At 40.1% G+C, this 27,876-nt stretch overlaps 1 protein-coding gene across 1 annotated transcript; it reads left to right on the top strand.

Moving 5' to 3' along the window:
- The first annotated feature begins 370 nt into the window (after positions 1-370).
- LOC101477644 (protein NLRC3-like) lies at positions 371-24,596 on the top strand. Its single transcript, XM_076880833.1, has 10 exons — positions 371-531; positions 6,627-6,749; positions 15,121-15,199; positions 15,361-15,565; positions 15,705-17,502; positions 18,907-19,080; positions 19,329-19,502; positions 19,761-19,916; positions 23,164-23,210; positions 23,386-24,596. Exons 1-10 carry the CDS (start codon positions 371-373, stop codon positions 23,940-23,942), a joined length of 3,474 nt encoding a protein of 1,157 aa, XP_076736948.1. The 3' UTR covers positions 23,943-24,596.
- Positions 24,597-27,876: the final 3,280 nt, after the last annotated feature.

Here is a 27,876-nt window from a genome sequence, read left to right as displayed (position 1 = left end):
AGTGAATCAGTTTGTGTCAGTGAATGCATCGTGTGTGTCATGCTTCCATCTAGTGGACTGATAGTAGAGCAGCTGATGGCAGCTTCCTCTGCCTCACACTGCTGTCTGACTGCATTCAGCTGACACTGAGATGAAGCAGGAAAGCAGCAGCTGATATTTGGACAGCACACATGATGGAAAGCAGGGTTTCAGTTGATGTGCACATGAATGATTTGTGTTTCCTCTGCAGGTAGAAAGTGTGTGTGAGCTGAGCAGCATGGATCAGTGTGAGGACAGAGAGGAGGGAGCCCCTCCCTCTAAAAGCACTCTGTGTGGGGAACATGAGAGCCAGACCAAAGCTCAGAGGTGAGATGACCATCTCTAACTGTCCATGACTCTTCTCCATGTCACAGCTCAGCACTCACATCACTGCTCCATCATTATTCACAGGAACCAGCCTGGACCTCTATCCAGGAGGTTGTCTTTAAAGAGTGACGCTTCTAAAGGAGATAAGGCTAATTTTAAAGCCCAGCAGACATCTGATCAAAAAAGGTGAGCTGTTAGTAACATGAACTTTTTGAGAGCTTATTTAATATTATTTAATATTATTTAATGTTTATTATTATGTTAATGTTTAAATTATTTAACTATATAATTTAATTATGTAATGTTGTTGGATATAAAGTGCAGTTCAAACATCTCATTCCCTGGGATTTTTTTTCTCATGTGTAAGGAAACATGAGGTTCACCTTAAACAGTTTCCCTGTGTAAATATAATTGGGCAAGATACGAATCCACATTCAATTGGATTATAAATGTATGTAAATAACAGAGAGAAAGCACTGGCATAGAGAGAGCATAGACAAAAGTGCATGTGTTAATGAGGCAAGGTGGGTAAAGTGTTGAATGCCCAGAGTAGAAAAGTGCTGTATAAGAATCAGTCCATTTACCATGTAAGGTGGCACTGATAATAATTTCAGTAATATTGCTGACAGTTTGATGGTAGGAACTGTTATTACATACAATTTAGTAAAGCAAGCCACCTAATCAAACAATCTAAGGCCCCATCCATATTACTACAGTACCTGTTGGATTGTGTTTGAATATGAGATACGTGGACATCTACCAATTGGCTGAGACCTGGCTTATCGAAGAACAAGAAGTGGCTACAGCTGTTCAAAATCCCACAAGACTGGCCGACATGATCGACGATGGGCAGGGCTGTGAGCACTGTTTTTATTTATTTATTTATTTATTTATTTATTTATTTTTTTAAACACAATATGGATAAGATCTTCGAGAAGGTCATGGCTCTGCTGAATGGATAACGTCTTGAAGAAGAACAGCCGGAACTGAGAGACCTGGTGACCAGTGACATACATTAGACCAGCTGCAATTTGTTCCCACTAACCAAAGCAGCTACCATCTTCATCTCATGTGGCGCCCCTGGCGCCAGCTAGATGCTTAAGGCAAAAGCTGAACATGGAACACACACGCACACATACGCATATACACTGACACAGAACTATACTCACCATTTTTGTTCTTTTTTTCTCCTCGTCTTTCCTCATATTGTGCATTTTCCATTGTTGTTTGGTTCCGGGTCGCTGCTCGTGTGGCTGACGGGCCAGCTATCTAGCCTGACCTGTCTCCCCAATGTGATGTTTGTGTATTGTCGGTAAGGTCTGTCTCTTAATTGCCGACTCGAAGATAAATAAAGTCTTCTGAATCTGAATCAGGTGCTACACAAGTTAGAGCACTGCTGCGATCTTCACTAAATAGATAAAACCAAATTTAAAAAGAACCATGTCACTATTTTAAAATATTGGCTGAAAGTCTTTCTCATGTTGTAATCATCATTCTCAAAAGTAATTTTTTTATTTTAGTCTGAGTCTTGTAGGATGTGTTAGGATTAGGGATGGGTACCGGTGTCCGGTGCCATCATGGCACTGGTTCTGACATAAACGGTAGTAACCAGACCGAAAAGCAGCGCACATTTCGATGCTTTATTTCGGTGCTTTTTTTTCCTGAGCTGTGATACACTTCTAGCCAATCATTTTACGTTGCCGCGGATAGTAGGCGGGGCCAGGTACGTACGTTCTTTTAGAGCAGAGCTACAGATTAAAAATGCCCAAGACGAAGCGGTCAAAAGTCTGGCTGTACTTCACAGCAAAAGATGCAAACTCAGCAGCAACAAGTGCTTTAAGGTGATACTGTGATACTGTCAAAGGAGGTAACACCTCGAATCCGATGAAACACCTGGCGACCCATAACGTTTTTTTTTTTAAAAGCCGAGAAATGCGCCGTATTTGATAGCTTGCTGTGAGACCTCACACCGAGCACATCTACTGCTGGTGGGTTGCCTGTTATCGGACCCGGATTTAGCAACATCCCCCAAAAACCCGAAGAGGAGAGTCCTGGCCCCTAGCCCTGCCAGTGTAGCAGAAATGATGAGGATGATGATGGCAGCAGCAGCCGTTCTTCTCTGCGCGAGTAGCTTAATGTTGTTCGTGTGTAATTTACGTTGAGTAGGCTAACCACGTTATTACATAAATGCATGTAAGGTGAACTAGCAAACATCATCATAGCCACATGCGGCTGTCTTCTTGTTTGATGGCAGATACTCCCTTCACCCTGGCCAAAAAAGGCTAAAATGACCAAAGAAAAAGAGGGAAACAGTTAAACATGAGAGGTTTTTGGACAAAGTTTGTGTTTTTTCCATTGGTTAAGCACTGCTTCCAGCTAAGAGTGATACCATATATGCCCCATAGCTGCAGAAAAGGCTAACATTGTTATCTTTTTACAAAAAACCAGCTGAACATGAGAGGATTTTGGACCAATTTTGTGTTCTCCATTCTTTAAGCACCGGTTTGAGCACTGGCACCGTTTCAAAAGTACCGATTTGGCACCGGTATCAGATAAAACCTAAACGATACCCATCCTTAGTTAGGATAAACTGATAACAGGTCTGAGCTGTTGCTCACAGTTGGATTCAAGTAACTGGTGCAGAGGGGAGGAACTAGAACTAAAACATGTGCTTATGCTACTTTGGGTGCCAGAAGATGAATACATGTCAAGCACTGAAGAGCAGAAACTGTAAAAACACTGATGAAATTAAGAGTAAAACAAAAATGTTTGATGCCAAACACCAGAAGTTAAAAGTGTTAGGTAAACATTGACTAATTGACTAACTGATTAATTCTTCCTAAATCCCATCTGAAGTTTTCCTGACAGCAAGTTGTGAGAGCTTATATATATATATATATATATATATATATATATATATATATATATATATATATATATATATATATATATATATATATATATATATATATACCTACCATATTTCCCGGACTACAAAGCGCACCTGAATATTAGCCGCACAAGCTAAAATCAGGGGAAAATCCTGTTTTGTACATACATTAGCCGCGCCTGACTAAAGGCCGCAGGTGTTTCAATGTTGACTTATCATATGTAAGAGAATATGCACAAAGCGAATTGTCAGGAAAGAGATGGCTGTTTGGAGACACACCCCTTTTATTAATATTTTGAAAAACAAGTTACGGGTACATATTTGCATAACTTTTTATGCAAAGTACAAGTAGCGGTAATTACAAGTACGAAACATGTACTGTGCTTCATAAATGAGTAACAAATGTAGTACATAACAATAACCTACAGTACACCAGAAAAATAGATTCAGACTACCTTTTAGGCTCAGGTGCAGTGACACGGCTTTAACAAGAAGAAAAGTCAGTCATTCACCATCTTTCTCTTCTTCCTGCCACTAAAACCACCAAAGTCCTCTTCTCCAGTGTCGGAAACGAACAGGCTCAGGATGGCTTCGTCATCCACTCTCAGCTTCTTTCCTTCGTTGTCACTTTCAAAACCAAAGAAATCCTCGTTGTCAGTGTCAGAGTCGAACACCCTCAGAAGGGCCGTGGCGGTGTCCTCCTCTCCATCATGCAGCAGTCCAGTCCTTCGAAATCTGTTGGTGATCGTGGATGTTTTCACACTTTTCCACACTGTCAGATTCCACCGGTGGAGTTGAGCATAACTTGCTTTTCGCAAGTTTATCGCCGCTCGTCATCCACGCCTCCCGCTGAATGCGTAGCGCTACTTTGAAGTTTGTTTTTCGCGCTACTTGTCCGTCACTATGTTTCCTGGCGGATGGACATGTGATCAACATACCACTCTTGAACCCCGATACTGTGTGTCTGATCACATGCCCTTCCGCCAGGCAACGTAGTGCCGTACAACGGCGGAACAAACAAAACAAATCGTCTTACGATATGACAAAAATCATGGACAATCCATAGAAAAGCCGCACCTGACTAAAAGCCGCAGGGTTCAAAGCTTGTGCAAAAAGTAGCGACTTATAGCCCGACAATTACAGTATATATATATATATATATATATATATATATATATATATATATATATATATATATATATATATATTAGGGGTGCAACGATACACAAAATTCACGGTTCGGTTCGGTTCGATACTTTGGTGTCACGGTTTGATATTTTTTCGATACAAAAAATGTTCATGCCTTTTTAATTTGGCATTTATTAAAATTATAAATATATATTTTAACTCAAAAGTACAGTTTTTAAATTTAACCCTAACCCTTGTGCGTGTTTTTTATTTTGACAGCGAATGCGCACCTGCGGACCACTTATGTGCAGCCCTGGTTATTTAGCTCGTCATATTGCAGCCACAGAAATTCTTTTGTCCATGAAACCATAAAGCTGCACTTTCTTTTTGCCTTATAGTCTGATTTGTCATAACTTCTCCGTTTTGTGGTAAGCTTTTCTTTGGCTGTCACTTCTTCACCCTGACCTGTCTTATTTGGCTCAGCAGAACTAAAATATATATCCTGCTGCGTTTACACACGTACTCACATAACGCTCAGCGATTCTCTGCGCGATCAACCTCTCACATGTTTAAGCTGCGGGAGATTTCACTTGTCATGTTTGCATAGTAAGCTAACGATTAATAAGACGATGTCAGAGGAATTGGTGCGCAAATTATCATCACTCACAGATCAGTGCTGTCGCTCTCTATACACAGTTCGCACGATTGCAAAGTGAAAGCAAAAAACAAGCGCAAATTCAAACGCGATTTCAATATGTCACATATTGACAGTGGCTCACCGATGCCAATGACATAATTACCCAGCTACTTTTCTGAAAGAATGCAAAAGCACTGACATATATTTTCCTTCCTACAATAGCCCGACGGGCAGGGCAGAGATAGATTTTGGTAGCCGACTAAAAAAAATCGATAGCTCCAGGACGTCGGGCTAGCATATTGCAAGCCCTGTATCTGATTGAGGAATCACTCATCTTTGGAAAAGAGAGTTTATTACAGAGAAATGTCTCTTTCCAAAATAAAAGCTATACTATCCGCTTCTTCTGGGCTATATTCTCAGCAGCATAAGGAGAATCATGTGCTAACAGCTGTCTAAATGACTCGGCTAAAGTTAGTAGCATGCTTGTTGTTTTGGTCTTTGCACTAGAATGATGTCGGCGTAAATGTGCAGTCATATTCGTTGTGTTCCCACTAGTGCTTTCAGGTTAATCTCGTTGAAATGACCTTAACACCACAACACGGCAAATCTCCGTTAATGAGCTACCGCCGATCGCCCCGTGCGTGGGGCTAGACGGCCAACACGTTAATGAGCTAACTGCGCTAACACACTAGTTCCCACCCATGTAATTGAGCATTGCATGGCACATCCAACATACTGTTTTACTTTAGTCCATGACTCGCTTACCTTCAGGGTCATACGTCACATGAAAACCAAAATAATTCCAAACGCCAGATCTGAATGAGGGTGGGGGAGGTCCAAGGAGAGCTTAACTTCTGTCTCGCTAGCTTGCCCTGCGCTCTTCCTTCTGACTATGCTGTCTGTGTTGAGCGCTCAGTGGATCTGCGCTCGACAGTGCAGCCTAGGCGGAGTAGTCGAACGCAGATTCACTGAGCGCTCAACACAGACAGCATCGTCAGAAGGAAAGTTGATAAAATAAATTACAAATGTTGTATTGTTCGATACATATGCGTACCGAACCGAAAGCACTGTATCGAACGGTTCAATATCGATACGAATATCGTTGCACCCCTAATATATATATATATATATATATATATATATATATATATATATATATTAGTGCTGGTGCAGCATAGTTTGTACAGTGTAGATGACTCCTTAGAGTAATTTGTCCAGTTCTTAGAGAGCTAAGGAAAACAAAAGACTTTCATCATATGTGCAGTTCTGGCCCAGCTCTGGAGATAATTCACAAGTTACACTTGTTCAGTGGTGAAGACAGTAGTTCAGAGAGGCAATAGAAAGTGCCTTTGTAACTACAGAGTCAGAGGAATTCCTTAATTCTTTAAAACATGTTAAACCTGTACATTTAAATTCCTTCTCACATTAGGACCATTAATAGTCCTGCATAATGTAAATGACTGTTTACCTCTGGGTGGTGCTCTGTTCCTACACTGCCAACGCTAATTTGGAGTTTCCCTCTGCTCATGCTCAGCCAAACCACTTTCTCTTTGGAATGATGAAGGTATTAAGTCTTCTTCAACTTATGTGACTCCAAATTAAAAACACATTTTTCTTCCCTAACAGGATTGACGGTAGACCTGCTGGACCTGAACCTGTACCCGAACCCAGCTGTGTGTCCTTAAAGAGTGACTGGTCTAATCCACGTGACACTGATTTTAAATTCCAGCCTCTGTCTGCTGCAGAGAGGTGAGCTGTTAGTAACATGAACTCTTTGATTTAACTGCTTGATGTTGTTGGACATAAACTCCAATGCAAACACATTTCCTCAGTCCTATTTACACTAATTATTGCAAGATAATAAAAAAATTGTACAGTATAATGCAGGAAGATGTTAAGGTTCAAAATTGAGGAAGGAGAGTACAAACCACCCATGGTCCAGAAGGTCTTGGTCAAACAATGATTTTTAATGAACACACGTGTGGGAAGAAAACTCTGCACGCCGACAGCAAGTAGTCTTCAACTTAATCAAAGCATGAACAGATATTTTATAGCATCAGGGTTTGATTTACTGACGCCCCTTCATGCGTCACAGATACATTTTATACATAGATCAGATCAACACCACAATGACTTTTAACCCAGAAGATCATCTTCTATTTTCATGGCCGGTACTTTCCGTTCTTGTCTTAAAGTGAATTGTTCCTCTTTCTTACCGAGACATGACTAATCTCTCCTCTAAATAAATCTAACTCATGTGTGTGTGTATGTTGACCTCACATGCTCTTTCTCAATTCACCTGTTGCACTTCTGACCTTTCACCAGACCAGAGGCTCACTGAGACTATATGTATGTCTTCTACTAAATAAATGTTTTAACCAAGAACCTCTACTTAAAAGCTTAATATAAAATGACCTGATATATAAGTGTTTTGTAAGCATGTACTGCAATTCCTTCTATGGCTCCAAGTCACTTGCACAATAGATTGTCCGGACATCGCGCCGAACAAAGCTTCCAACCCCCAATTAATTGACCGAGCTCCAACTCTTTAATAAGCACAGATATGCATTGTGTATAAAATAGTCATAACTGCACCTGAAATACAAGGTCAACATAATAACTGTATGCATAACATCTTAAGGCCTTCTTAAAGCTATCTGTTACATTGTTAAAGCCTCGTCTTAGCCTGCTGCTCAAAATAACTTTCACTTCTGCAAAACTCTCCAAGCCTGTTTCCTGTCCTGTTACTTTTAGCCTTTCTGAAAGACACACACTGTTCAACCCCTGAATGCAATATAAACTCCAGATTATATTATTAATGCAATGGTAATAATGATGATTATTTAACAATAGCAGTAAAATAATTTCCCTGCTCCACACTCCCTCTCTCGACCTCTGGAACACCAGAGGTCGCAATACATTGTGTCCTCGCTCAGACCCTCTCTAGCCGTCCTCTGGCTCAACCAGCTCCCATTCGAGAACACTCCATGTGTAAGCTTAGGTTTTCTCGGTCCCTCTCTGGTGGTTCAGCAGGCCTCGAGATCTCCAGGATCCTCGCCCCTCCTGTGGTCGCCGAGATCGATCTTCTGCAAAGGAAACAAAACACCTTTTCCTGGACCTCCCTAACTTATCCTATCTGGGACTCTTTAATCAAAAGCATGATCCTAATTATCTTCTTAACTTATTGACTTATATTTATATATATTCTTCAACGTTCCTCATCCCTTTAAAATTCTTTAAGCGCTGGTTTCACGTCCGGTTGCTCGCTCTATTTTTCCCTATCTGATCATCAACATCCTGTACACAAACTGTCCACCTTTTTAACAAAAAATCATTAGAACCAGCCTATTCTACTAAAAGCTCCAAAAGAAAAACAACCACTTTAATCAATTAAGTTTAAGCATATAAGCAATTACTCCTGTATACATTTCATCATAGCTAAATGCTGCCTTGAAACAACTCCTGTGTGTTAACACTAACTTCATTTTAAAACCTCACATTTCCTATGTTATCACCTGTTTTTGGTATAGCCTTTTATTTCATTTTGCTCATTTTAATGTAACAATGCCTTCTAATTCTAGTTTATCAGACTTAACCAAAATATATGCTTTCCTTCCTCTTTGGTCCTTCTTTAAGTTCAGTCAAAAAGCTAAATGAATTTGAGGCCTTTTGCCTGGAATCAATACTGTCATGTGTGTTTCTGTGTAATATCTGTCTGTGTAAGCCTACATTATAACCACTACTTCTAGAAATCAAAAAAGAAATCAAACCTGTTCTCCTCCTTCAACCCTCACTAATTTTCCCCTAAGGATATCTTTTTGTCAACGTGTCCCACAATTTCCCTCTAAGATTTGTGCACAGCTTTGAAAAACCCTGGTATTGTATCTTCTAAACAGGATTCAGTTCTGTCATGGTCCTGGGCCATGTTGGCCCAGTATTCTTGGTTCCTTGTATTTTCACTCCTTATTTAGGCCAGGTTTTCTGAGGTGTCCTGTTGTGGTGTTCCCTAAGTGTTTTTCCCTTTGTGACTCTTACCCCCTTGTGCCCCTCTGTGTATTTATGAGCTCTCGTCTCTCTTTGTGTTTATTCCATGTTTCCCCCAGCCTGTTATGTCTGTGTTCTCCCCGTGCGTAATCTCCCTGTGTTCTCTGGGTGTATTTAAGTTGTGTCTTCTGTTATGGTAGTTGCTGGTTCGTCTGTGTTGTTTCCCCTCGGTCTCCCTGCGTCTCTTGTGTATTTCCCCGGACCTCCCTGCATCCTCGTTTCTGGTTTGTGTTATTAGCTTACCCAGTTTAGGTTTCCGGTTTCTTGTTTTTCCACCAGTGCTGTTTTGTGCCCCCCGTTGTAAATAAATATTCACCTGCACCAGAGCTGCCGCCTTTTGGGTCCTTTTCTACAACTCCACACGGCTTGCCCCGCAAACCGTGACAAGTTCACTTTAATCCTTTAACCTTAACTTAAAAATAACAGTTTCAGTTTTACCATATCCAAATGATCAAAAACCCAAAAGGTCCTAAAATGATCCTAAATTATTAAACAATTAAATTATTAAACCCTAAACCCCCCTTTATCTTGATACATTTCATGTGTCAAGATACTATACAAAACTTAAAAATGCTCAGTTTCCCCACTCATGATCCAATCTATGTCATAAAAATAAACTTAAAACAGAACAGTTATCAGTCATGTGTTTCTTCAATTAATGGTAACTGAGTTACATCAAAAAATATTTCCCCTTTAGCATTTGGCATTCTCCCAACAATATACTATAATCCCATAATCTAACCCCACTTAATAAAACAAAACAGAAATTTTCTCTGGTAAAAACAAATTGTTTGTCCACATTTATTCATCCTCACATTCACTCACACATTCACTCCATATTTTTGCTAATAGTGGAGCTTCCCGCGTCAGATTCTTCACCCTCAGCAAAATGAGCTCAGTCATTTTTATTTTCCATAGGAAAATATTTCTTTATGCTTTTGGACTGGATTGACTCGCATAAAATCCTTTTTACAGGTAGCTTTCTCCTCAGCCAATTGTAATCTGGAAAGCCCCCCTTATATTTGCTCTTCCCGAGAATTTTCAGCGCCGTTATTCACTGTTGCAGGCCTGCTTAAAACAGAAATGAAAAAATAGAGCTGATTGTTAGCTCACAAAACACAAAACAAAATCACCTGACAGGTTTTCTTTAAGTGCACTGTTACAAAATAATGGGCCCAATTTTAGACATGTCGATGTTTCCTAAAACTCCCTCTATTAAAAACAAAAACAACAACAACCCGAACCTAACTGACAGAATCAACCCATCACCACAACAACCTCAACAACCTTAAACACACAAAAGTTTTGCCACCACATAATTTCACCTCCTCAATACACCGAAAGTCTCATTAAAACCACACAATTTGCACACAAAAATCACCCCCTTTAACATACTTAAATTCAGCATAAAACCCCCTTATGACAACATATAATCACTAAACTATAAATTTCCTACCCAAATCTGTACTTCTCTTCTCTGCTATGCTTCCTCTTCTGAAAGTCACTTCCTCAGTCACACACACACAGGAAGTTCCTTCGTCACCACTCACTCCAACTAATTTGCATACTGAGTCATCTCTCAATGAGTTGCTGTAACAACAGAAACATATGTTTAAACATTACCAACTCATTAAATCATTTTATTTCTTTCTACAGTGATCACTACTTGATCACTCAGTACGAGAGAGCACTCCTAAGTCACTCTTTTAAAACTACTTTAATCACTTTTTGTTTACATAACTCACTCCCTTTGTCATATGGCTTCTTCTATTCCTCAATTACAAACTCAAATGTATTTTATTAAACATTCACACCATTGTATCATTCATACAAAATAGCAAGCTGTTCTTCATTGCATATGTTTGTGTTCTTAGCCAGGTTTAATCAGTGTCTATGCATTAAACTCCATGAGCTTGTCTTGTCTTTATAAGGTTAATGCATTTTCTGTTTGTGTGTGTGAATTTGCATATGTTGCTTTTGCAGTGTGTCAGACTCCTTCATAATTTCGCCTTTAAACAGTCAATTTTCTCCTCCCCAAATTTACTAACCCAAATTCTGATTTCCTACCTTAAATAGCAGCATTCCTTGTCCTCAGCCAGAAGCTAGGGCTCCACTTGCCACTTACCCCCTTCGCCTTAGCCCAGCGGCTTTACCCTTAAGGTCCCGTCTTCTTCACTTCATCTCACCCGTGAGTCTGAGCTCACCGGGACTGAGTGAGGCCGAGTAATCGTGACTGTGCCTGCCTTAGGTTGTCCCAGGGTTTCGAGGTGGGATCTTACCCGTCATGGGCTATCCAGCCTTCCATACTCGCCTGATACGGGGCCCAAGTGGGCAGGGGAGGGAACACACTGGCTCTGGAAATTAAAGGAGTGTAAGCTGCTTCCTTCATTGCATCTTATATTAAACTATCTCACTTTTGATTCTTTCCTCGAATAATTTCACATATGGCACTTTGTGTATGTGTGTTTTCTATTCATTAATGTAATTGTCAGTTATTTTCTCTCTTCATTTTACTTTTTATCTGTTTGTTTGTAACGTTCTACTTTAGTTTTACTAAATCTTGACGTAAAAACAATACGCCCTTATTTCACGCACACACACTCTGCAGACTTCCTCTGTTCACACACTCGCCTATGAGTTATAATTATTAGTTATTTATTATTTTGTTCAAATCACACAGAATCATTCAAATCGAGTACTCACAGCATTCACATCACAACCTTCAACGTGCTCACTTTCAATCCTGCAAGACGCAGAGATGGACATCTCCTTCACCTAACATAAACTAAATTACCATATCAACATACAATTACTGAAATTCAGACTCAAATACACCGTCTGTTTTAATAAAGTAAAAGAGTAAACGGGTGTACCAAGTGTATGTACTTATGTGTTTTTAAACTGAAAGAAAAAAAAACTCAAACTCTTATAACATCACTCATGCATCTCTTAAATTAAAAACACTTTCAAACTTTAAACATCCTACTTTACATCACCAAAGAAATACCTCTCACACCTTTATTCATCATTCAAAACCTTCTAGTCACCGCATTCACACACTTAAACTGTGACCAGAGTTGAGGAATATAACTCAAAACAAACTTTCCTAAGAGTATTTTAGACATGCTTGTCATAATCAGAAAGAGCAAGTCAAAAACAAACAAACGAAAAATTGAAACCTCCATTAATTCTCACCGCACACACAAGAAATTGAAAAAATAAACCACACCAGCAACTAATGCTGGAGAAAAGTCACTACTGAAAGTAATGTGTTAGTCTTAAGTATATACAGGGCACTCAATATATTTATATATCTACATCCAAACTCAGTCAATTACTATACATCCACTACGGCAACTCAAAACTTTATTTATAGTCCTCTAATAAACATAAATGGCATCTTAAACACACACTCAACAATGTTTGCAGCAGTATTTGTAAAACCAACTGTGGTTTAAACAGTTCGCTGCTTACTCATTTGCATTTTCACTCACACACACACCGTCTAAAAATAGCTCCAGCATTGCCTCAGACTCCTTTCACACAGAGATCTCTTATTTTATATTACAAAGACATCTTATATTTACAACCACTGTCAGATCTGTCAGCTTTAGCGCCTACACAATTTAGACAAATTTAAAATAACCGCCCAGCGGATAAACTCCCTGAGTTTTTTGCGACCAATTAACCAGTATCAGACTCTACTGTTTCTGGCCTCATCTCTAAAATCCCTAACTCAATTTAAAAGCGTCAACCAACCCAAACTTTGCCTGAAGCTCTATTTTTGGCATTACACAGCCTAGGCTTACCCCGAAATTTTAAGTTAAAGTTACACGCCCGAAGTCCAACTTCTTCTGACCAAAAAAGCGCAGACTACCGTTCCAAACGGTAAGGAGACTCTAACTCCTAGCTATTTTGGAGGTTCCCAAGTTCTCCCCGGTTGCCAACCGTACTAACCCTATTCGCCGATAGGTCAGGGCCAAGCGTCCTTGGCCGGGAGGGAGCATTACCTCCGAGAACTGCGCTTCCTAGCAGACTCGAACTGCCGTCCTAGAATAATTTATAATACTTTGAAACAACAATCAACACCCAACACAAGTGTATGACTGAGGCAGATGCAACCTAGTGGTCAATTTGACCGCTCAGGTCCACTCTTATGACCAAATTTGGACTCTAACCAACAAAATAACCAATTCCCTACCAAACTACTTGAGACTCGAACTCAATTTCTTTGGGACTTCAACCCAGTATTTAAACTTTTCTTATCAGACTCTTAACTGCTTTCATTTCTTCTTAGCAGAACTCTAACTGCTTCAACTCATGAGATTTTTCATCAAAATCAAAACAGACATCCACCAGTAACTTCAGTGAGTAGACTTAAATTTTATCATGTCCAATTTGGCACACTTTGGAAATAATTCAACAGGTAGTGCCTTACCTTTTGGATAAGCCGGCTTATGCCCACTCACTTCGACCACTGGAATTCATGTCTGCCCGTCAGACCACCTAAGACCAAATTTCTCCATCTACACCTCCAATCCTCCCTCCTCAACCACCGGACGAAGCCCCCAAATGTTAAGGTTCAAAATTGAGGAAGGAGAGTACAAACCACCCATGGTCCAGAAGGTCTTGGTCAAACAATGATTTTTAATGAACACACGTGTGGGAAGAAAACTCTGCACGCCGACAGCAAGTAGTCTTCAACTTAATCAAAGCATGAACAGATATTTTATAGCATCAGGGTTTGATTTACTGACGCCCCTTCATGCGTCACAGATACATTTTATACATAGATCAGATCAACACCACAATGACTTTTAACCCAGAAGATCATCTTCTATTTTCATGGCCGGTACTTTCCGTTCTTGTCTTAAAGTGAATTGTTCCTCTTTCTTACCGAGACATGACTAATCTCTCCTCTAAATAAATCTAACTCATGTGTGTGTGTATGTTGACCTCACATGCTCTTTCTCAATTCACCTGTTGCACTTCTGACCTTTCACCAGACCAGAGGCTCACTGAGAGTATATGTATGTCTTCTACTAAATAAATGTTTTAACCAAGAACCTCTACTTAAAAGCTTAATATAAAATGACCTGATATATAAGTGTTTTGTAAGCATGTACTGCAATTCCTTCTATGGCTCCAAGTCACTTGCACAATAGATTGTCCGGACATCGCGCCGAACAAAGCTTCCAACCCCCAATTAATTGACCGAGCTCCAACTCTTTAATAAGCACAGATATGCATTGTGTATAAAATAGTCATAACTGCACCTGAAATACAAGGTCAACATAATAACTGTATGCATAACATCTTAAGGCCTTCTTAAAGCTATCTGTTACATTGTTAAAGCCTCGTCTTAGCCTGCTGCTCAAAATAACTTTCACTTCTGCAAAACTCTCCAAGCCTGTTTCCTGTCCTGTTACTTTTAGCCTTTCTGAAAGACACACACTGTTCAACCCCTGAATGCAATATAAACTCCAGATTATATTATTAATGCAATGGTAATAATGATGATTATTTAACAATAGCAGTAAAATAATTTCCCTGCTCCACAAAGACTAACAATAAACAAGATGCAACATAAAATCAAAGAACAGGGGAACCAATGGACTAGCACGAAAGGTCAAGACAATGAGCACTGAAGAATTACACATGAAAGTAATGAACTCAAAATGAACTCAAAATAGGAAATTACACCATCACCAACTCAACAGGAACTAAAAAAGAAAAAGAAATTAAATAACACAACAAACATCATGTTGAAGTACTGTAATGATATTAAAATGTAGCAGAAATCAGAACTCAAGCATGAACAGAAAACTTAAGAAAATAACAAATAAGGACTTGGGTTTTATTTATTTTTTTAAAAGATGGCAAAATGGTTGCCATTGCTCTCTAACTTTTAGTCAGTAGTCACTTGGCTCGCAAGGTGGAAGAGCAGCGAACTATGGTGTCAAATTTTAATAATGTTTTGGGGATAAAATGTGCACTAGAAACTTCTGTCTGCCACTTTGTTTGTCTCTCTGGGGACATAGTTGATGTGAAATAATTTTTCATGATTCCTCCACAGAGTGGATCAGGAGAGCTCGGAGGTTCCCAGTGGTCAGTCTGCCCAGAAGCATCAAACAGACCTGGACTCCATATTTATGGTCTGTACATGTACAACAACTACTTTCACATCTATTCTGTTCACAGTCATCTCCATGATGCTCTTTGTAGACCAGTGGATTGTCAGTGTGTCCAACATGGATCTGATGTTTGGCTCCATGATTTCAGTTGATTGGCTCATTCATAATGTATTCTGTTCCAGCTGCTGGAGGACAACATCATCACTTTTGTGAAGAACGAGCTGAAAAAGATGCGGAAGGTTCTGAGTCCAGATTACCCAGAATGCATAGAGAGTCAGCGGGAGGATGATGAGCAGAGGAGGAGCAGCATAGAGGGATTTGTGAAGATCACAGTGGACTTCTTAAGGAGAATGAAGCAGGAGGAGCTGGCTGACTGTCTGCAGAACAGTAAGAGGATTTCTCTAGCTCCTGATTAACTAGAACATTTTTTCGTCTTTGAGGAGATGGATAACATTGGTTTAAACAAAGCTGTCATCTGGAATTTGTAAAAAATGAACTGATATTTTTTTTTTGGCTGATTTTTCAGAACATCTGGCTGAAGTTTGTCAACTTAACCATAAATCTGCTCTGAAGAAGAAGTTCCAGTGTGTGTTTGAGGGGATCGCTAAAGCAGGAAACCCAACCCTCCTGAATCAGATCTACACAGAGCTCTACATCACAGAGGGAGGGACTGCAGAGGTCAATGATGAACATGAGGTCAGACAGATTGAAACAGCATCCAGGAAACCAGACAGACCAGAAACAACAATCAGACAAGAGGACATCTTTAAAGCCTCACCTGGAAGAGATGAACCAATCAGAACAGTGCTGACAAAAGGATGGGCTGGCATCGGGAAAACAGTCTTAACACAGAAATACACCCTGGACTGGGCTGAAGACAAAGCCAACCAGGACATCCAGTTCATATTTCCATTCACTTTCAGAGAGCTGAATGTGCTGAAAGAGGAAAAGTTCAGCTTGGTGGAACTTGTTCATCACTTCTTTACTGAAACCAAAGAAGCAGGAATCTGCAGCTTTGAAGACTTCCAGGTTGTGTTCATCTTTGATGGTCTGGATGAGTGTCGACCTCCTCTGAACTTCCACAAAACTACAATCCTAACTGACCCTAGAAAGTCCACCTCAGTGGATGTGCTGCTGATAAACCTGATCAGGGGGAAACTGCTTCCCTCTGCTCATCTCTGGATAACCACACGACCTGCAGCAGCCAATCAGATCCCTCCACAGTGGCTTGGCAGGGTGACAGAGGTCAGAGGGTTCACTGACCCACAGAAGGAGGAGTACTTCAGGAAGAGATTCAGAGATGAGGAGCAGGCCAGCAGGATCATCTCCCACATCAAGACATCACGAAGCCTTCACATCATGTGCCACATCCCAGTCTTCTGCTGGATCACTGCTACAGTTCTGGAGGATGTGCTGAAAACCAGAGCGGTAGGAGAGCTGCCCAAGACCCTGACTGAGATGTACATCCACTTCCTGGTGGTTCAGGCCAAAATGAAGAAGGTTAAGTATGATGGAGGAGCTGAGCTAGATCCACACTGGAGTCTGGAGAGCAGAAAGATGATTGAGTCTCTGGGAAAACTGGCCTTTGATCAGCTGCAGACAGGAAACCTCATCTTCTATGAATCAGACCTGACAGAGTGTGGCATCGATATCAGAGCAGCCTCAGTGTACTCAGGAGTGTTCACACAGATCTTTAAAGAGGAGAGAGGATTGTACCAGGACAAGGTGTTCTGCTTCATCCATCTGAGTGTTCAGGAGTTTCTGGCTGCTCTTCATGTCCATCTGACCTTCATCAACTCTGGACTCAATCTGCTGGAAGAACAACAAACAACATCCCAGAATTCTGAAACAAAAGACTCTGCAGGGACTCTGTTCTACCAGACTGCTGTGGACAAGGCCTTACAGAGTTCAAATGGAAACCTGGACTTGTTCCTGCGCTTCCTTCTGGGTCTTTCACTGCAGACCAATCAGAAGCTCCTACGAGGCCTATTGACAGAGACAGGATGTATTTCAGAAACCAATCAGGAAACAGTCCAGTACATCAAGAAGAAGCTTAATGAGAATCTGTCTGCAGAGAAAAGCATTAATCTGCTCCACTGTCTCAATGAACTGAATGATCGTTCTCTAGTGGAGGAGATCCAACAGTCCCTGAGATCAGGAAGTCTCTCCACAGATAAACCATCTCCTGCTCAGTGGTCAGCTCTGGTCTTCATCTTACTATCATCAGACGAAGAACTGGAAGCGTTTGACCTGAAGAAGTACTCTGCTTCAGAGGAGGCTTTTCAGAGGCTGCTTCCAGTGGTACAAGCCTCCAACAGAGCTCTGTAAGATGTATTTCACCGTAGCAGACACAGTAGTTGCAGTTTAATAGCCTTTTACCCTTTAACTGCAACGTGTGTGTGTGTGTGTGTGTTGTGTCTGGTGGCAGTGTAGCAAACGGAATTATGTATGTCAAATTTTATTAGACCTTTATTAGGATTTTTTTTTTATTTACTCCCCAGAACCAAGCCCCTCACATCAAACCACTTATGCACTGGCGGGAAGGGCCACAAACCAACTGCAGAGAGTGTGGCATGGAGAATTGGGCCCCCAAACCTGGGGGGAGCCTGAATTGTTCTAAAAGAGATTTAGACACAGACAAAAGCATGCCTTCCCACCTGCAATCACACACATACAAATGGCCTCACTCAGCATGAGGCCAGACGAAAATCAACAATGTGCACACACTCACACTTCCTAAACATAATCTATATTCCCAGATCCAGCCATCAGTACCCCCAGACGGGCCATCCGTTCCCAAACCCAAGCATGTCTTGGGTTCTATCCTAGACTACTGCGATTTGTTATTATCAGCATCTCAAAAAACTCAAAAAAGCTTTCAATTAATCCAAAGTGCTGCAGCAAGAGTACTTAGGACTAGAAAGAGAGAGCAGATTTCTCCTCTATTGGGTTCTCTTCATTGTCTCCCTGTTAAATCCACAATTTAAAATCCTGCTCCTCACATACAAGGTCTTGAATAATTAGGCCCCATTTTATCTTAATGTCCTTTTAGTGCCATCATCCTATTAGAGTACTTTGCTCACAAACTGCGAACTGGAGCCTATCCCAGCAACCATAGGGCGAGAGGCAAGGTACACCCTGGACGTGTCACCAGTCTATCTCAGTGCATAGCAGACACATTGCCAAATCATATTGAATATTTCTTTGCAATCACGAAGTCAGACCCAAAAAAATATAAAACCCAAAAAAGTTTTTTGGTTTTTTTTTTTCTTCTTTTGGCTGGTATTTAGTATTGCATCTGAGAAATTAGGCTTTCTTGTCAAAGGTTGGTTTTGGAAAAAACAAAAAAACCAACACCAGACAACAGCTTTTTACAAATGGTAGAATGTTGCATAAAAAGCAAGTGAGAAATGGAATGCTCACCCCTTGTACAAGGGGCAGTGGGGTTGAAAAGCTTAAGTGCTTTGCACTTTGTGTAATTCTGAGTTGAATAGCATGGCACAGCAAATGTGTACGATGGAAACTTGTGTTTCATTGGTTTTTCAGATTCTAATCTGGTATGGCTGAGGCTGCTCCTCATTGTATGAATCAATAGGAGGTTATTTAAGAATGACTGAGTTGAAGCTGTGCCGATCAACCCTACCCGAAGCTATCGCTATAAATAAATCCTCTGATATCTCTCAGAAAAACGAATGATTTTGTCTTGTTTCCTATTATTGTCTTATCAGACTGAGTGGCTGTAACCTCTCAGAGAGAAGCTGTGAAACTCTGTCCTCAGTTGTGAGCTCTCAGTCCTCTAATCTGAGACAGCTGGACCTGAGCAACAATGACCTAAAGGATTCAGGAGTGAAGGTTCTGTGTGTTGGAGTCGCAAGTCAACACTGCAAAATAGAAACACTAAGGTCAGATCAAGTGATGTTTAATTTTTTGTCAGTGATTGTTAGAAAAAAAAAAATACGAGGAAGCTAAATTTATCCGTGTGCTTTTGTGTCTTTGTGATCTTAGTAAAAATTTTAAATTTCTAACTAATACTCAAGTCAGAATTCATTAACAAACAGAAAAAAAATATTGCCAAATCTAGTGACTCCTTGTTGCAAAATGAATACATATTAATGACTGTGTTATTTGTCTTTGCGTTCATAATTTTCAGACTTACTGACTGTAACCTGACAGAGACAAGCTGTGAAGATCTGTCCTCAGTTGTGAGCTCCCAGTCCTCTTGTCTGAGAGAGTTGGACCTGAGTAATAATGACCTACAGGATTCAGGAGTGAAACTTCTGTGTGTTGGAGTAGCAAATCAACACTGCAAACTGGAAATTCTAAGGTCAGATCAAGTGATATTTACATTTTTGTCAACGATTCAGGAAAAAAATATCACCAAGAGGCTGAACTTTATCCATGTGCTTTTCTATCTTTGTGTTTTTTATTCAAAAATCTAACATGGCTAATGTGGCTAAATGATTAAGACAGAATTGATGAATCAACAGGAAAAACATTTAATATTGCCAAATCTAGTTGCACTGTAAATGTACTTTAACACCAGTGGGGTTTTTTTTTTATTTCTGTTTAAAAAATTTTTTAGGCTAAATGGCTGTAACCTGTCAGATTCAAGCTGTGAAGCTCTGTACTTAGTTATCCGCACACAATCATCTAGTCTCAGAGAGCTTGATCTGAGTAACAACAACCTGCAGGATTCAGCATTGAACATACTGAAGACTCCAAACTCAACAATTATCAGGTCAGATCAAGATTATTTTTCTTTTAAAAAATGACCAACAACAGTTAAAGATAATGAGGAGAAACTGTAAATATCAATCTTGCTAAATGTCTATTTTTATTTTATTTTGTTATTAAATAACATTATTAAATTAGATCATTTGACATAATAATAGTAATTTATTTATTCACTATTTTGCCTTATTATTTTGCCTTACTATTCCATGCACATGGTTGACACTGAAAAAATCTACTAGTTATGTATGGATAATTTTGCAGACAACTGCAAATTTTAAAATTTAATTTGTCACACACACAAACATACACAGAACGACATGTGGTGAAATGCTTACTGCTGTGCAAACCACAACCATTAAACAACAGTGAAGAATTTACAGATTTGCAGATTTACAAATTATGACAAAATTTAGAAATTTAAATTAAAAAATTATGTGCAAATAACAATTTAAGAGAGAAATTATAAGAAGTGAGCAAATAAACAGAGTGCGTGCAGTGACGTATTGTATGCAACTCCAGTCCTACACCTGGTTCAGGGCCTGAATATCCTGGGGGAAGAAGCTCCTCCTCATTCTCTCTGGTTTGGCCTGAAGGGAGCGGAAGCACTTCCCAGACCTCAACAGTGAGAAGAGTCCACTGTTGGGATGGGAGAGGTCCATGATAATCTTCCTGGCTTTGTTCTTGCACCACTTGGTGTAGATGGACAGCAGGTCAGGAAGCTCTGATCAAATGATGCGTTCGGCTGAGCGCACCACTCTTTGTCTGTCCTGCTTGGTGCTGTTCTATGGTTAGGTCTGGATCAGGTAACCTTTAATCCTCCCTTAGTAATTCTGCAATAGGTGTAGGCTGCTGGGGGATTCCCATGATGCACTGAGTATTTCTTCTTTAGTCACCTTTCTCACTCGTTATGTGTGAACAGACCTATCTGCACTGAATCATACTTGTTATTAATTTCTGGCTCTCTTCCACAGTATGTCTTTTGTCCTGTCTTCCTATGCTCACCCCAAATAGTTGCGGCAAATGGTCACCCCTCCCTGAGCCCAGTTCTGCCGGAGGTTTCTTCCTGTTAAAAGGAAGTTTTTCCCAATTAGGGGCCCCAATTAAAATACGCTTCCCAGCTTTCAGACAGCCTCCGAGACAGCAGAAGACAGGGTAAACTCACCTGTTGTTCTGCAGCCGTGGGGCAGGATGTAAACACCACTTGAAGATTCTTCATTTGTGGGGCAGGGATTGGGTTCCCGCTGTCCAGCTTGGTAATCTTGTGACTGCACTTCCGAGTGTTATTCAGGTTGGCCAGCAAATCGTAAATGGTAAATTACCATTACCTGATTCTTGTATAGTGCTTTTCTACTCTCCTGGAGTACTCAAAGCGCTTTATACAACACACCACATTCACCCATTCACACAAGCACTGTTTTGTATACTTGCCAGTTCTTTCTAACATTCACATTCATACACATTCATACTTCAATGGGTGTATCAGAAAGTAGGTGGGGGTAAGTATCTTGCCCAAGGAGACTTGGCATGCAGACTGGGGGAGTCAGGGATCAAACCACCAACCTTCCGATCAGCACATGACCTTCTCTACCTCCTGATCTACAGCCACCCCCCATGTGGTGGTTGACCCATGATGTTGCGTGCTGGGGCAGCAGGTTGAGGGTTACAGATGTAACTAGACTTAATAAACTGAATCAACATCACTGAGTTATACTAATTGTCACAATCCCCGAAGCCCAAGCTGAAGGAGTGTGCGGCAGTCCTCCAAGCAATTAACAGAATACACTATATTACTGTATTTGTGCCATGGGCAGAGCTGTATTTTTTAATTTTTTCAGAAATCTCTCAGTCAGAACATATTATGTCATGTTTAGGTCGAAACTAACTTCCTGCTAACTTGTAACTCCATTAAATTTCATAAATTATGTTTTCATGGATTCCTGGATGTTAAACTTAGTTGTTACACTTAGTAAAGCAGCAACACTGATCATTTTATTAACTATGAAAGAATTTAGACAATTTTTAACTCTCAGTGATGCCACAGTGTTCATTTGCCTTTGGGACCTGAAGGAGATGGATTTTTTGACCCAGATTACTCCGCAAGACTCCTGACTACAGTAGCTGTAATGCTTTGGCAGTCCATCAAGCAGTGCGCCTTCATAGCTTACCAAAGTTGTACTAGAACATTTTTTGACAGATTTCTGCATGCCGTGTACCACACAAATTCAGTTCGAGGTCAGTAAGCACAACCAGAGTTCATACATAAGGCGCGCTGTCGATTTTTGAGATCATTAAAGGATTTTAAGTGCGCCTCATAGTGCAAAAAATACGGCAGATAAAATTGAATCAAAGTTTTATTGAACTAACAGAGAATCAGAATCAAAATATATGCTCTTAACCATTTTAAGGAGCCTGGAAAGAAAGCGACTGGCCTGTCATGGTCTGTGTGCAGAAGGCAGAAAAGAAAGACCCAAAATGTATCTCAAAACTCAGCTTTTAATGCTGGTCAGCAAAAAGAACAGAAAACTAATTAGACTAGAAACTAGAAACCAAGACATGAGAAACTGACGTGCAAAGTAAAAACTGAAACACGACATGCAAAAACTTGACACTGAACTAAACCTACACTAAACACAAGGACATAGTTACCAAAACCTAAGAACAAGAAATTGCAAACCAAGAAGAACTGGAGAGCAAGAAATACAAAACAGAACCCAAACCCTAGGTAAAAATCCAAGATCAATAATAATAATAATGATGATAATAATAATGATCCAAAAACCCATAATACTGGGTCACCGATCCAGAACTGTGATATGTCCTTCCTAAAGTTTTTTTGAAGTGATGTCAGGTAACCTGACCTAAGCCCACACTAGGGTTTAGTAATGCCACAATTTAACATTGGTATTCCCATCACTGGTCCCGATCACCCCAAATTTGTGTTCCAGAGAATGGTGAGAGTCAAGGAGTAAGTACTAATCTCAGTGTGTGGGCCTGTGATGAACTTTAATGTTTAGGTTATCACATTCTTTAGTGTAAATAACCGAGTAAAGAAAGATACTTACTTTTTAAAAAAATTTTTTTTTACACACGATACTTGGAATCAGTCATATTTCATTCAATACAGTGGGGTACTGACCGATCCAGGATCAGTCGAAATCCTCAGCAGTTTGATGCATGTATGGATACCATGTAATGTCCATGTGTGCATGCTGAAAGAGAACTGTGCTGGTCTCGCCCCTCTTTTTTTCCAGAGTGGAGCCTGCTGGAGTCCAGTGGTTGAGACCAGGTCTGAGGAAGTGTAAGTAGGTTTTTAATGTGGTTCATAAAAACACAGCAGCACTCATTTAACCATCTTCAAACTGTCACATCACTCATTCACATCTCTGATGTCATGAGTCATCATCAAACTGTCAGTCAATGAACAGATGATGGATCAATAACTGCAGCTGGATTGTGTTTGTTCTCTCCATCAGATTCCTGTCAACTCACAATCGACACAAACACAGTACACACAAACCTCAAAATGTCTGACAACAACAGGAAGATGACATATGTGAAGGCGGTTCAGTCATATCCTAATCATCCAGACAGATTTGATCTTTATCCTCAGCTGCTGTGTAGAGATGGTTTGATTGGTCGCTGTTACTGGGAGGTTGAATGGAGAGGAAGAGTTGAGATATCAGTGAGTTACAGAAGAATCAGAAAGAAAGGACGAAGCTCTAACTGTTTGTTTGGAAGGAATGATCATTCCTGGAGTCTGTTGTGCTCCGATGATCGTCCTCGTTCTGTCTGGCACAATAACAGACAAACATCCATCTCCTCCTCCTCCTCCTCTGTCTCTAACAGAGTAGCAGTGTATGTGGACTGTCCTGCTGGTACTCTGTCCTTCTACGGTATCTCCTCTGACACTCTGATCCACCTCCACACCTTCAACACCACATTCACTGAACCTCTTTATCCTGGGTTTAGAGTCTGGTCTGGAGGTTCGATGTCTCTGTGTGCACTCCCTCCTGTTAGGGAAACACTCTGATTGTTGAACAGATAGTTCAGTCTGTACATGTCTGTCTCTTTGACTGAGAAACACGTTGTCAGATTCATGGAGTCAATCGGTTGATGTTTTGAACTGTTCCAAATGATTCCTTGTAAACTGTAAAGTCCCTTAACCTCCTAGGACCTGGCATCCATATATTTGGACATCACATTTTTGGTTGTCTTGACCAAAATATTACATTTTGCTCCTCAACGGCCTAATATCCACTCACAAGGACATTATACTGGCTCTATGTTATCAAAATGTAAAAGTATCCTCATATGTGGCTCTCTCGTTTTTCCTAGAAACAAAAATCAGGTAAAAACAAAAACTGGTGATTCTTCGGGACCCAATGAATGTTAAAACAATCAGCCCAAATATCAAAGTGAAATTAAAAATGTATGTGATGGAAGAATTTGGATCTTAGGAGGTTTAAGATGGAAGGTACAATCATTCCTGGATCGCCATCTTATTTTTATTTTTCCGCTAACTAAAACTCGCTGTGAAAAACCTGTGTCTCTCTGAAGCTCCGTTCACAACCTTTACATTTCCGTGTTCAACAAGCATGTCCTGAGCACATTAAAGTGAATGCAAATGTTTGATTTCTCTTTCTTAATGTAATTTTTCTATCTCGGCTGAATAAGTGGACATCCAATAGTACTCAGTGTATAAAATATTAAAGAGATTGAGCATCTCTCATGTTTCTGTCATTCCATAAAAACAGCTGCTTTAAAAACTGAGCCAATGAAAGGAACATGAATTTATATATTGATCAGATTCATACAGCCCTGATGTAACTCTGATGATCTCCATGTGGCTTCCTGTCCTGACGGATAGGAAACGTGAGGATGGGGAAGAATGTCTTGGAATCCCGGACCATCAGCACCGGCTTCGTTCAGGGTTTTGTTCTTTCTCTGCTCTTCTCCCTGTACACCAACTGCTGCTCCTCCAACCACCAGTCTGTCAAGCTAATTAAGTTTGCAGAGTTTGAACGTCTGGTGTCCAGTGCAGACGCAACAAAGTGGTGCTGAATGCCCGTCATAAAGAAGACCTAGAGGAGGATATAGTTCCTGAGGCTGCTGAAGAAATTAGTATTTCTAGAAAGCTATTTTAACTAATAGCTGCTCACAGACTGTATTTATGAGTGACAAACTGTGATATCTAGCTCTAAAGTACATCTACAGTATGTATCAAATATATTCAGAGATGTTTGAAAGCCTCCCTCACTAGAGGGAGTGTTAGCCCAGGGCGCCAAACAGGCTAGGATCGCTACTGTCCAAATGTGTACTCCAAATGCGGCGTCATTTTCTTCAAATTTGTGGTGCGGTTGCAGGTGTGGATAATTTTGCCGAAAAATATGGCAGACAGCTGAAGCGGCGCTGCTGAAGAGTAGACTTTCAAAAGTAAGTACTGAAAAATGTCACTTATTTATGTGCGAATGTTTAATAATGAAGAACATTAAAACATTACCGTTGGCCACATGTCGGCAAAGTTATGTGACATTGTTGATGTTTGTGGTTTCAGCATTAACTTGGTTTTAAAGTCTTTACTGTAAAATATACACCGTACAATAGTTGACTTTAATCTTACAGAGAATGTGATGATTTTGTGGATAATTAAAGTCAGTCATATATCCACAAACACAACAAGCTGAAAGTCAGTGATGCTGCTCGGTTTGCAGTCCTGAATATCACGGCACAAGCAGGATTCACTGCAATGTTAATGTTAGCTATGTTATATTGCTGCCTCTGTTCGGTGGTGTCGAGCCAAACGGACTTTAACGTGTGTTTGAACGAGCTGACGGTTCACTCGTTAAGCTGAAAGAAAGATGCTTTAATCACAGCAGTCACACATGTGTCCACTGTACCATCTGGAACTCTTCTTGTTTACACTCGTAATAACACAAACACTAAATCCTGCTTCTCTGGTGCTGTTGTGTAGCAGTGTGTACAGCTGAGACTGTCACCTGTCTGTCTGTCCTGCACTCTCTCTCTGTTTCTTTCTCTCTGATTGTGGAATAAAAGTATGAACATGTGTTTATGTGTGTAATAGTCACCTGCACACACAGATATCCCCCTAAAATAGCTAAAACTAAAAACAAACTAAAAACTACTTCCAAAAACATTCAGCTTTGATATTAATGAGTTTTTTTGGGTTCATTGAGAACATGGTTGTTGTTCAATAATAAAATTATTCCTCAAAAATACAACTTGCCTAATAATTCTGCACTCCCTGTATATTCTACGAGGATGTTATGTGTTTGTATACTTTGTGCCCAGTTTGACCCATTTAGCAGAAGTCAGCCTGTTTAAGGCTCTGATATCTATTCTGTATGCCTTAAAGCAGTTATGACATGGTATGATTTTCTCACCCAATAAAGGAATATTTAATATATCAGTCTACTCTCCATTCTATCAGAAACAGTTATCACAGCTTGTACATTTGCTTTTTACACATATATGTAAGCATTGAGCCAAGTTTAGCAATGCCAACATAATAAAAGAACAATATTTGTCTCTTATATATGATACATCTATATATTGACTGTTAAATATACTTGTCTTTGAGTGAAGACTTAAGTTTATAGGAAATATAAATAACTGCAACTTGACTCTTTACTGAAGCTTATTTGACACAGAGTTCAAGCTCACTGCTGATAAATATAATACTAACTACAATATTAGCCATATTTACGTTACCAAAGTGAGATGACTTTAGTCTCATGGATAGCATTAGCTAATTGTTATTTGCTACCTACTCTTAAAATGACTGTTCAGTACAGAAATGAGGCCCAACAATCATGTTTTTACAGTCCCGTGATCTTAGCCGCAGATACTCAACCAATTAAAGTGATGTCATGAAAAAAAATGAATGAACAAAACATTTTTTCTCCTTCATTTTTGTCAAACAATGCTGTATGAAACGTTTCTTGCGGTTAGATCCATGGTTGCTAGGCAACCTGAGCAGCGCGACGAAGGCTAGATTGCCCCATTTCACAAGCCTCTCACTTCCACACTTCTCGTACTTTCTAATACATGCCGTACGTAGTACGCGAACTGAGCGTAATCCGAAGCGTGTGGTCGCTGAATTAGGACACAGCCTCAGACAGTCTTCTCATGTCTATTCACACACAATAATGTTGCAGGTGAACATCCCAACTTATGATTGGGCTCTACATCGGGACACAGCAGCTAGAAGAATCTGAGAAATTCACCTACCTCGGTAGCGTGATTTCCCATGACGGCGATGCGGAGGTGGACGTCAAATGCCACAGTGAAAAGGCAGCTGCAGTATTTCAGAGGATGAACAGGATCTCGTCCTCCCCCACCATCTTCCTCAAGATCAAACTCCATTTGCTTAATTCAATCGTGATCCCAACTGCCATTTATGCCAGCAAGACTTGGAAGGTGTCGGCCTGCATCAACACCAAGCTTGACGTCTTTCAGCAACTATGTCTTCGCCAGATTCTTAGGATCTGCTACACCGACCACGTCACCAACGAGGAGATCCTGCGAAGGAGTGGCACAGTTAAACTTCACAACATCGTTGCACGCAAAAGGCTCCAACTGGCCGGCCATATCCTTTTCATTTCATTTCATTTACTTATTTATTTCACACTTGGTACAACAGTTTCCACAGTTAGTTCTTTCAGACAAACCAACTACACTTTCTATCAGTAAAGCACTGCAACCATGTGTGAAAAGGAGCAGGAAGAAGAATATATTCTTTTTAAACCCTGGCCCTATCTACAATCCAACTTATATTGCAAGTGTGCACCAAAAGTCAAGGAACAAACCAACATTAACATTTATCTCCAGTCCTAACTCAAACCAAACAACAAATTTACAATCAGAATATACCACTCCACATAGTAACAAGGAGAAAAGACAAGTAAATAAAATTAATGAAGTAAAAAATAAAAATAAATAATGGA

The sequence above is a fragment of the Maylandia zebra genome, unplaced genomic scaffold (assembly GCF_041146795.1).
Source record: "Maylandia zebra isolate NMK-2024a unplaced genomic scaffold, Mzebra_GT3a scaffold01, whole genome shotgun sequence".
Lineage (NCBI taxonomy): Eukaryota > Metazoa > Chordata > Actinopteri > Cichliformes > Cichlidae > Maylandia > Maylandia zebra.
The sequence above is the reverse complement of the archived record's forward strand: the minus strand, read 5'-3'. Positions and strand labels throughout refer to the sequence as shown.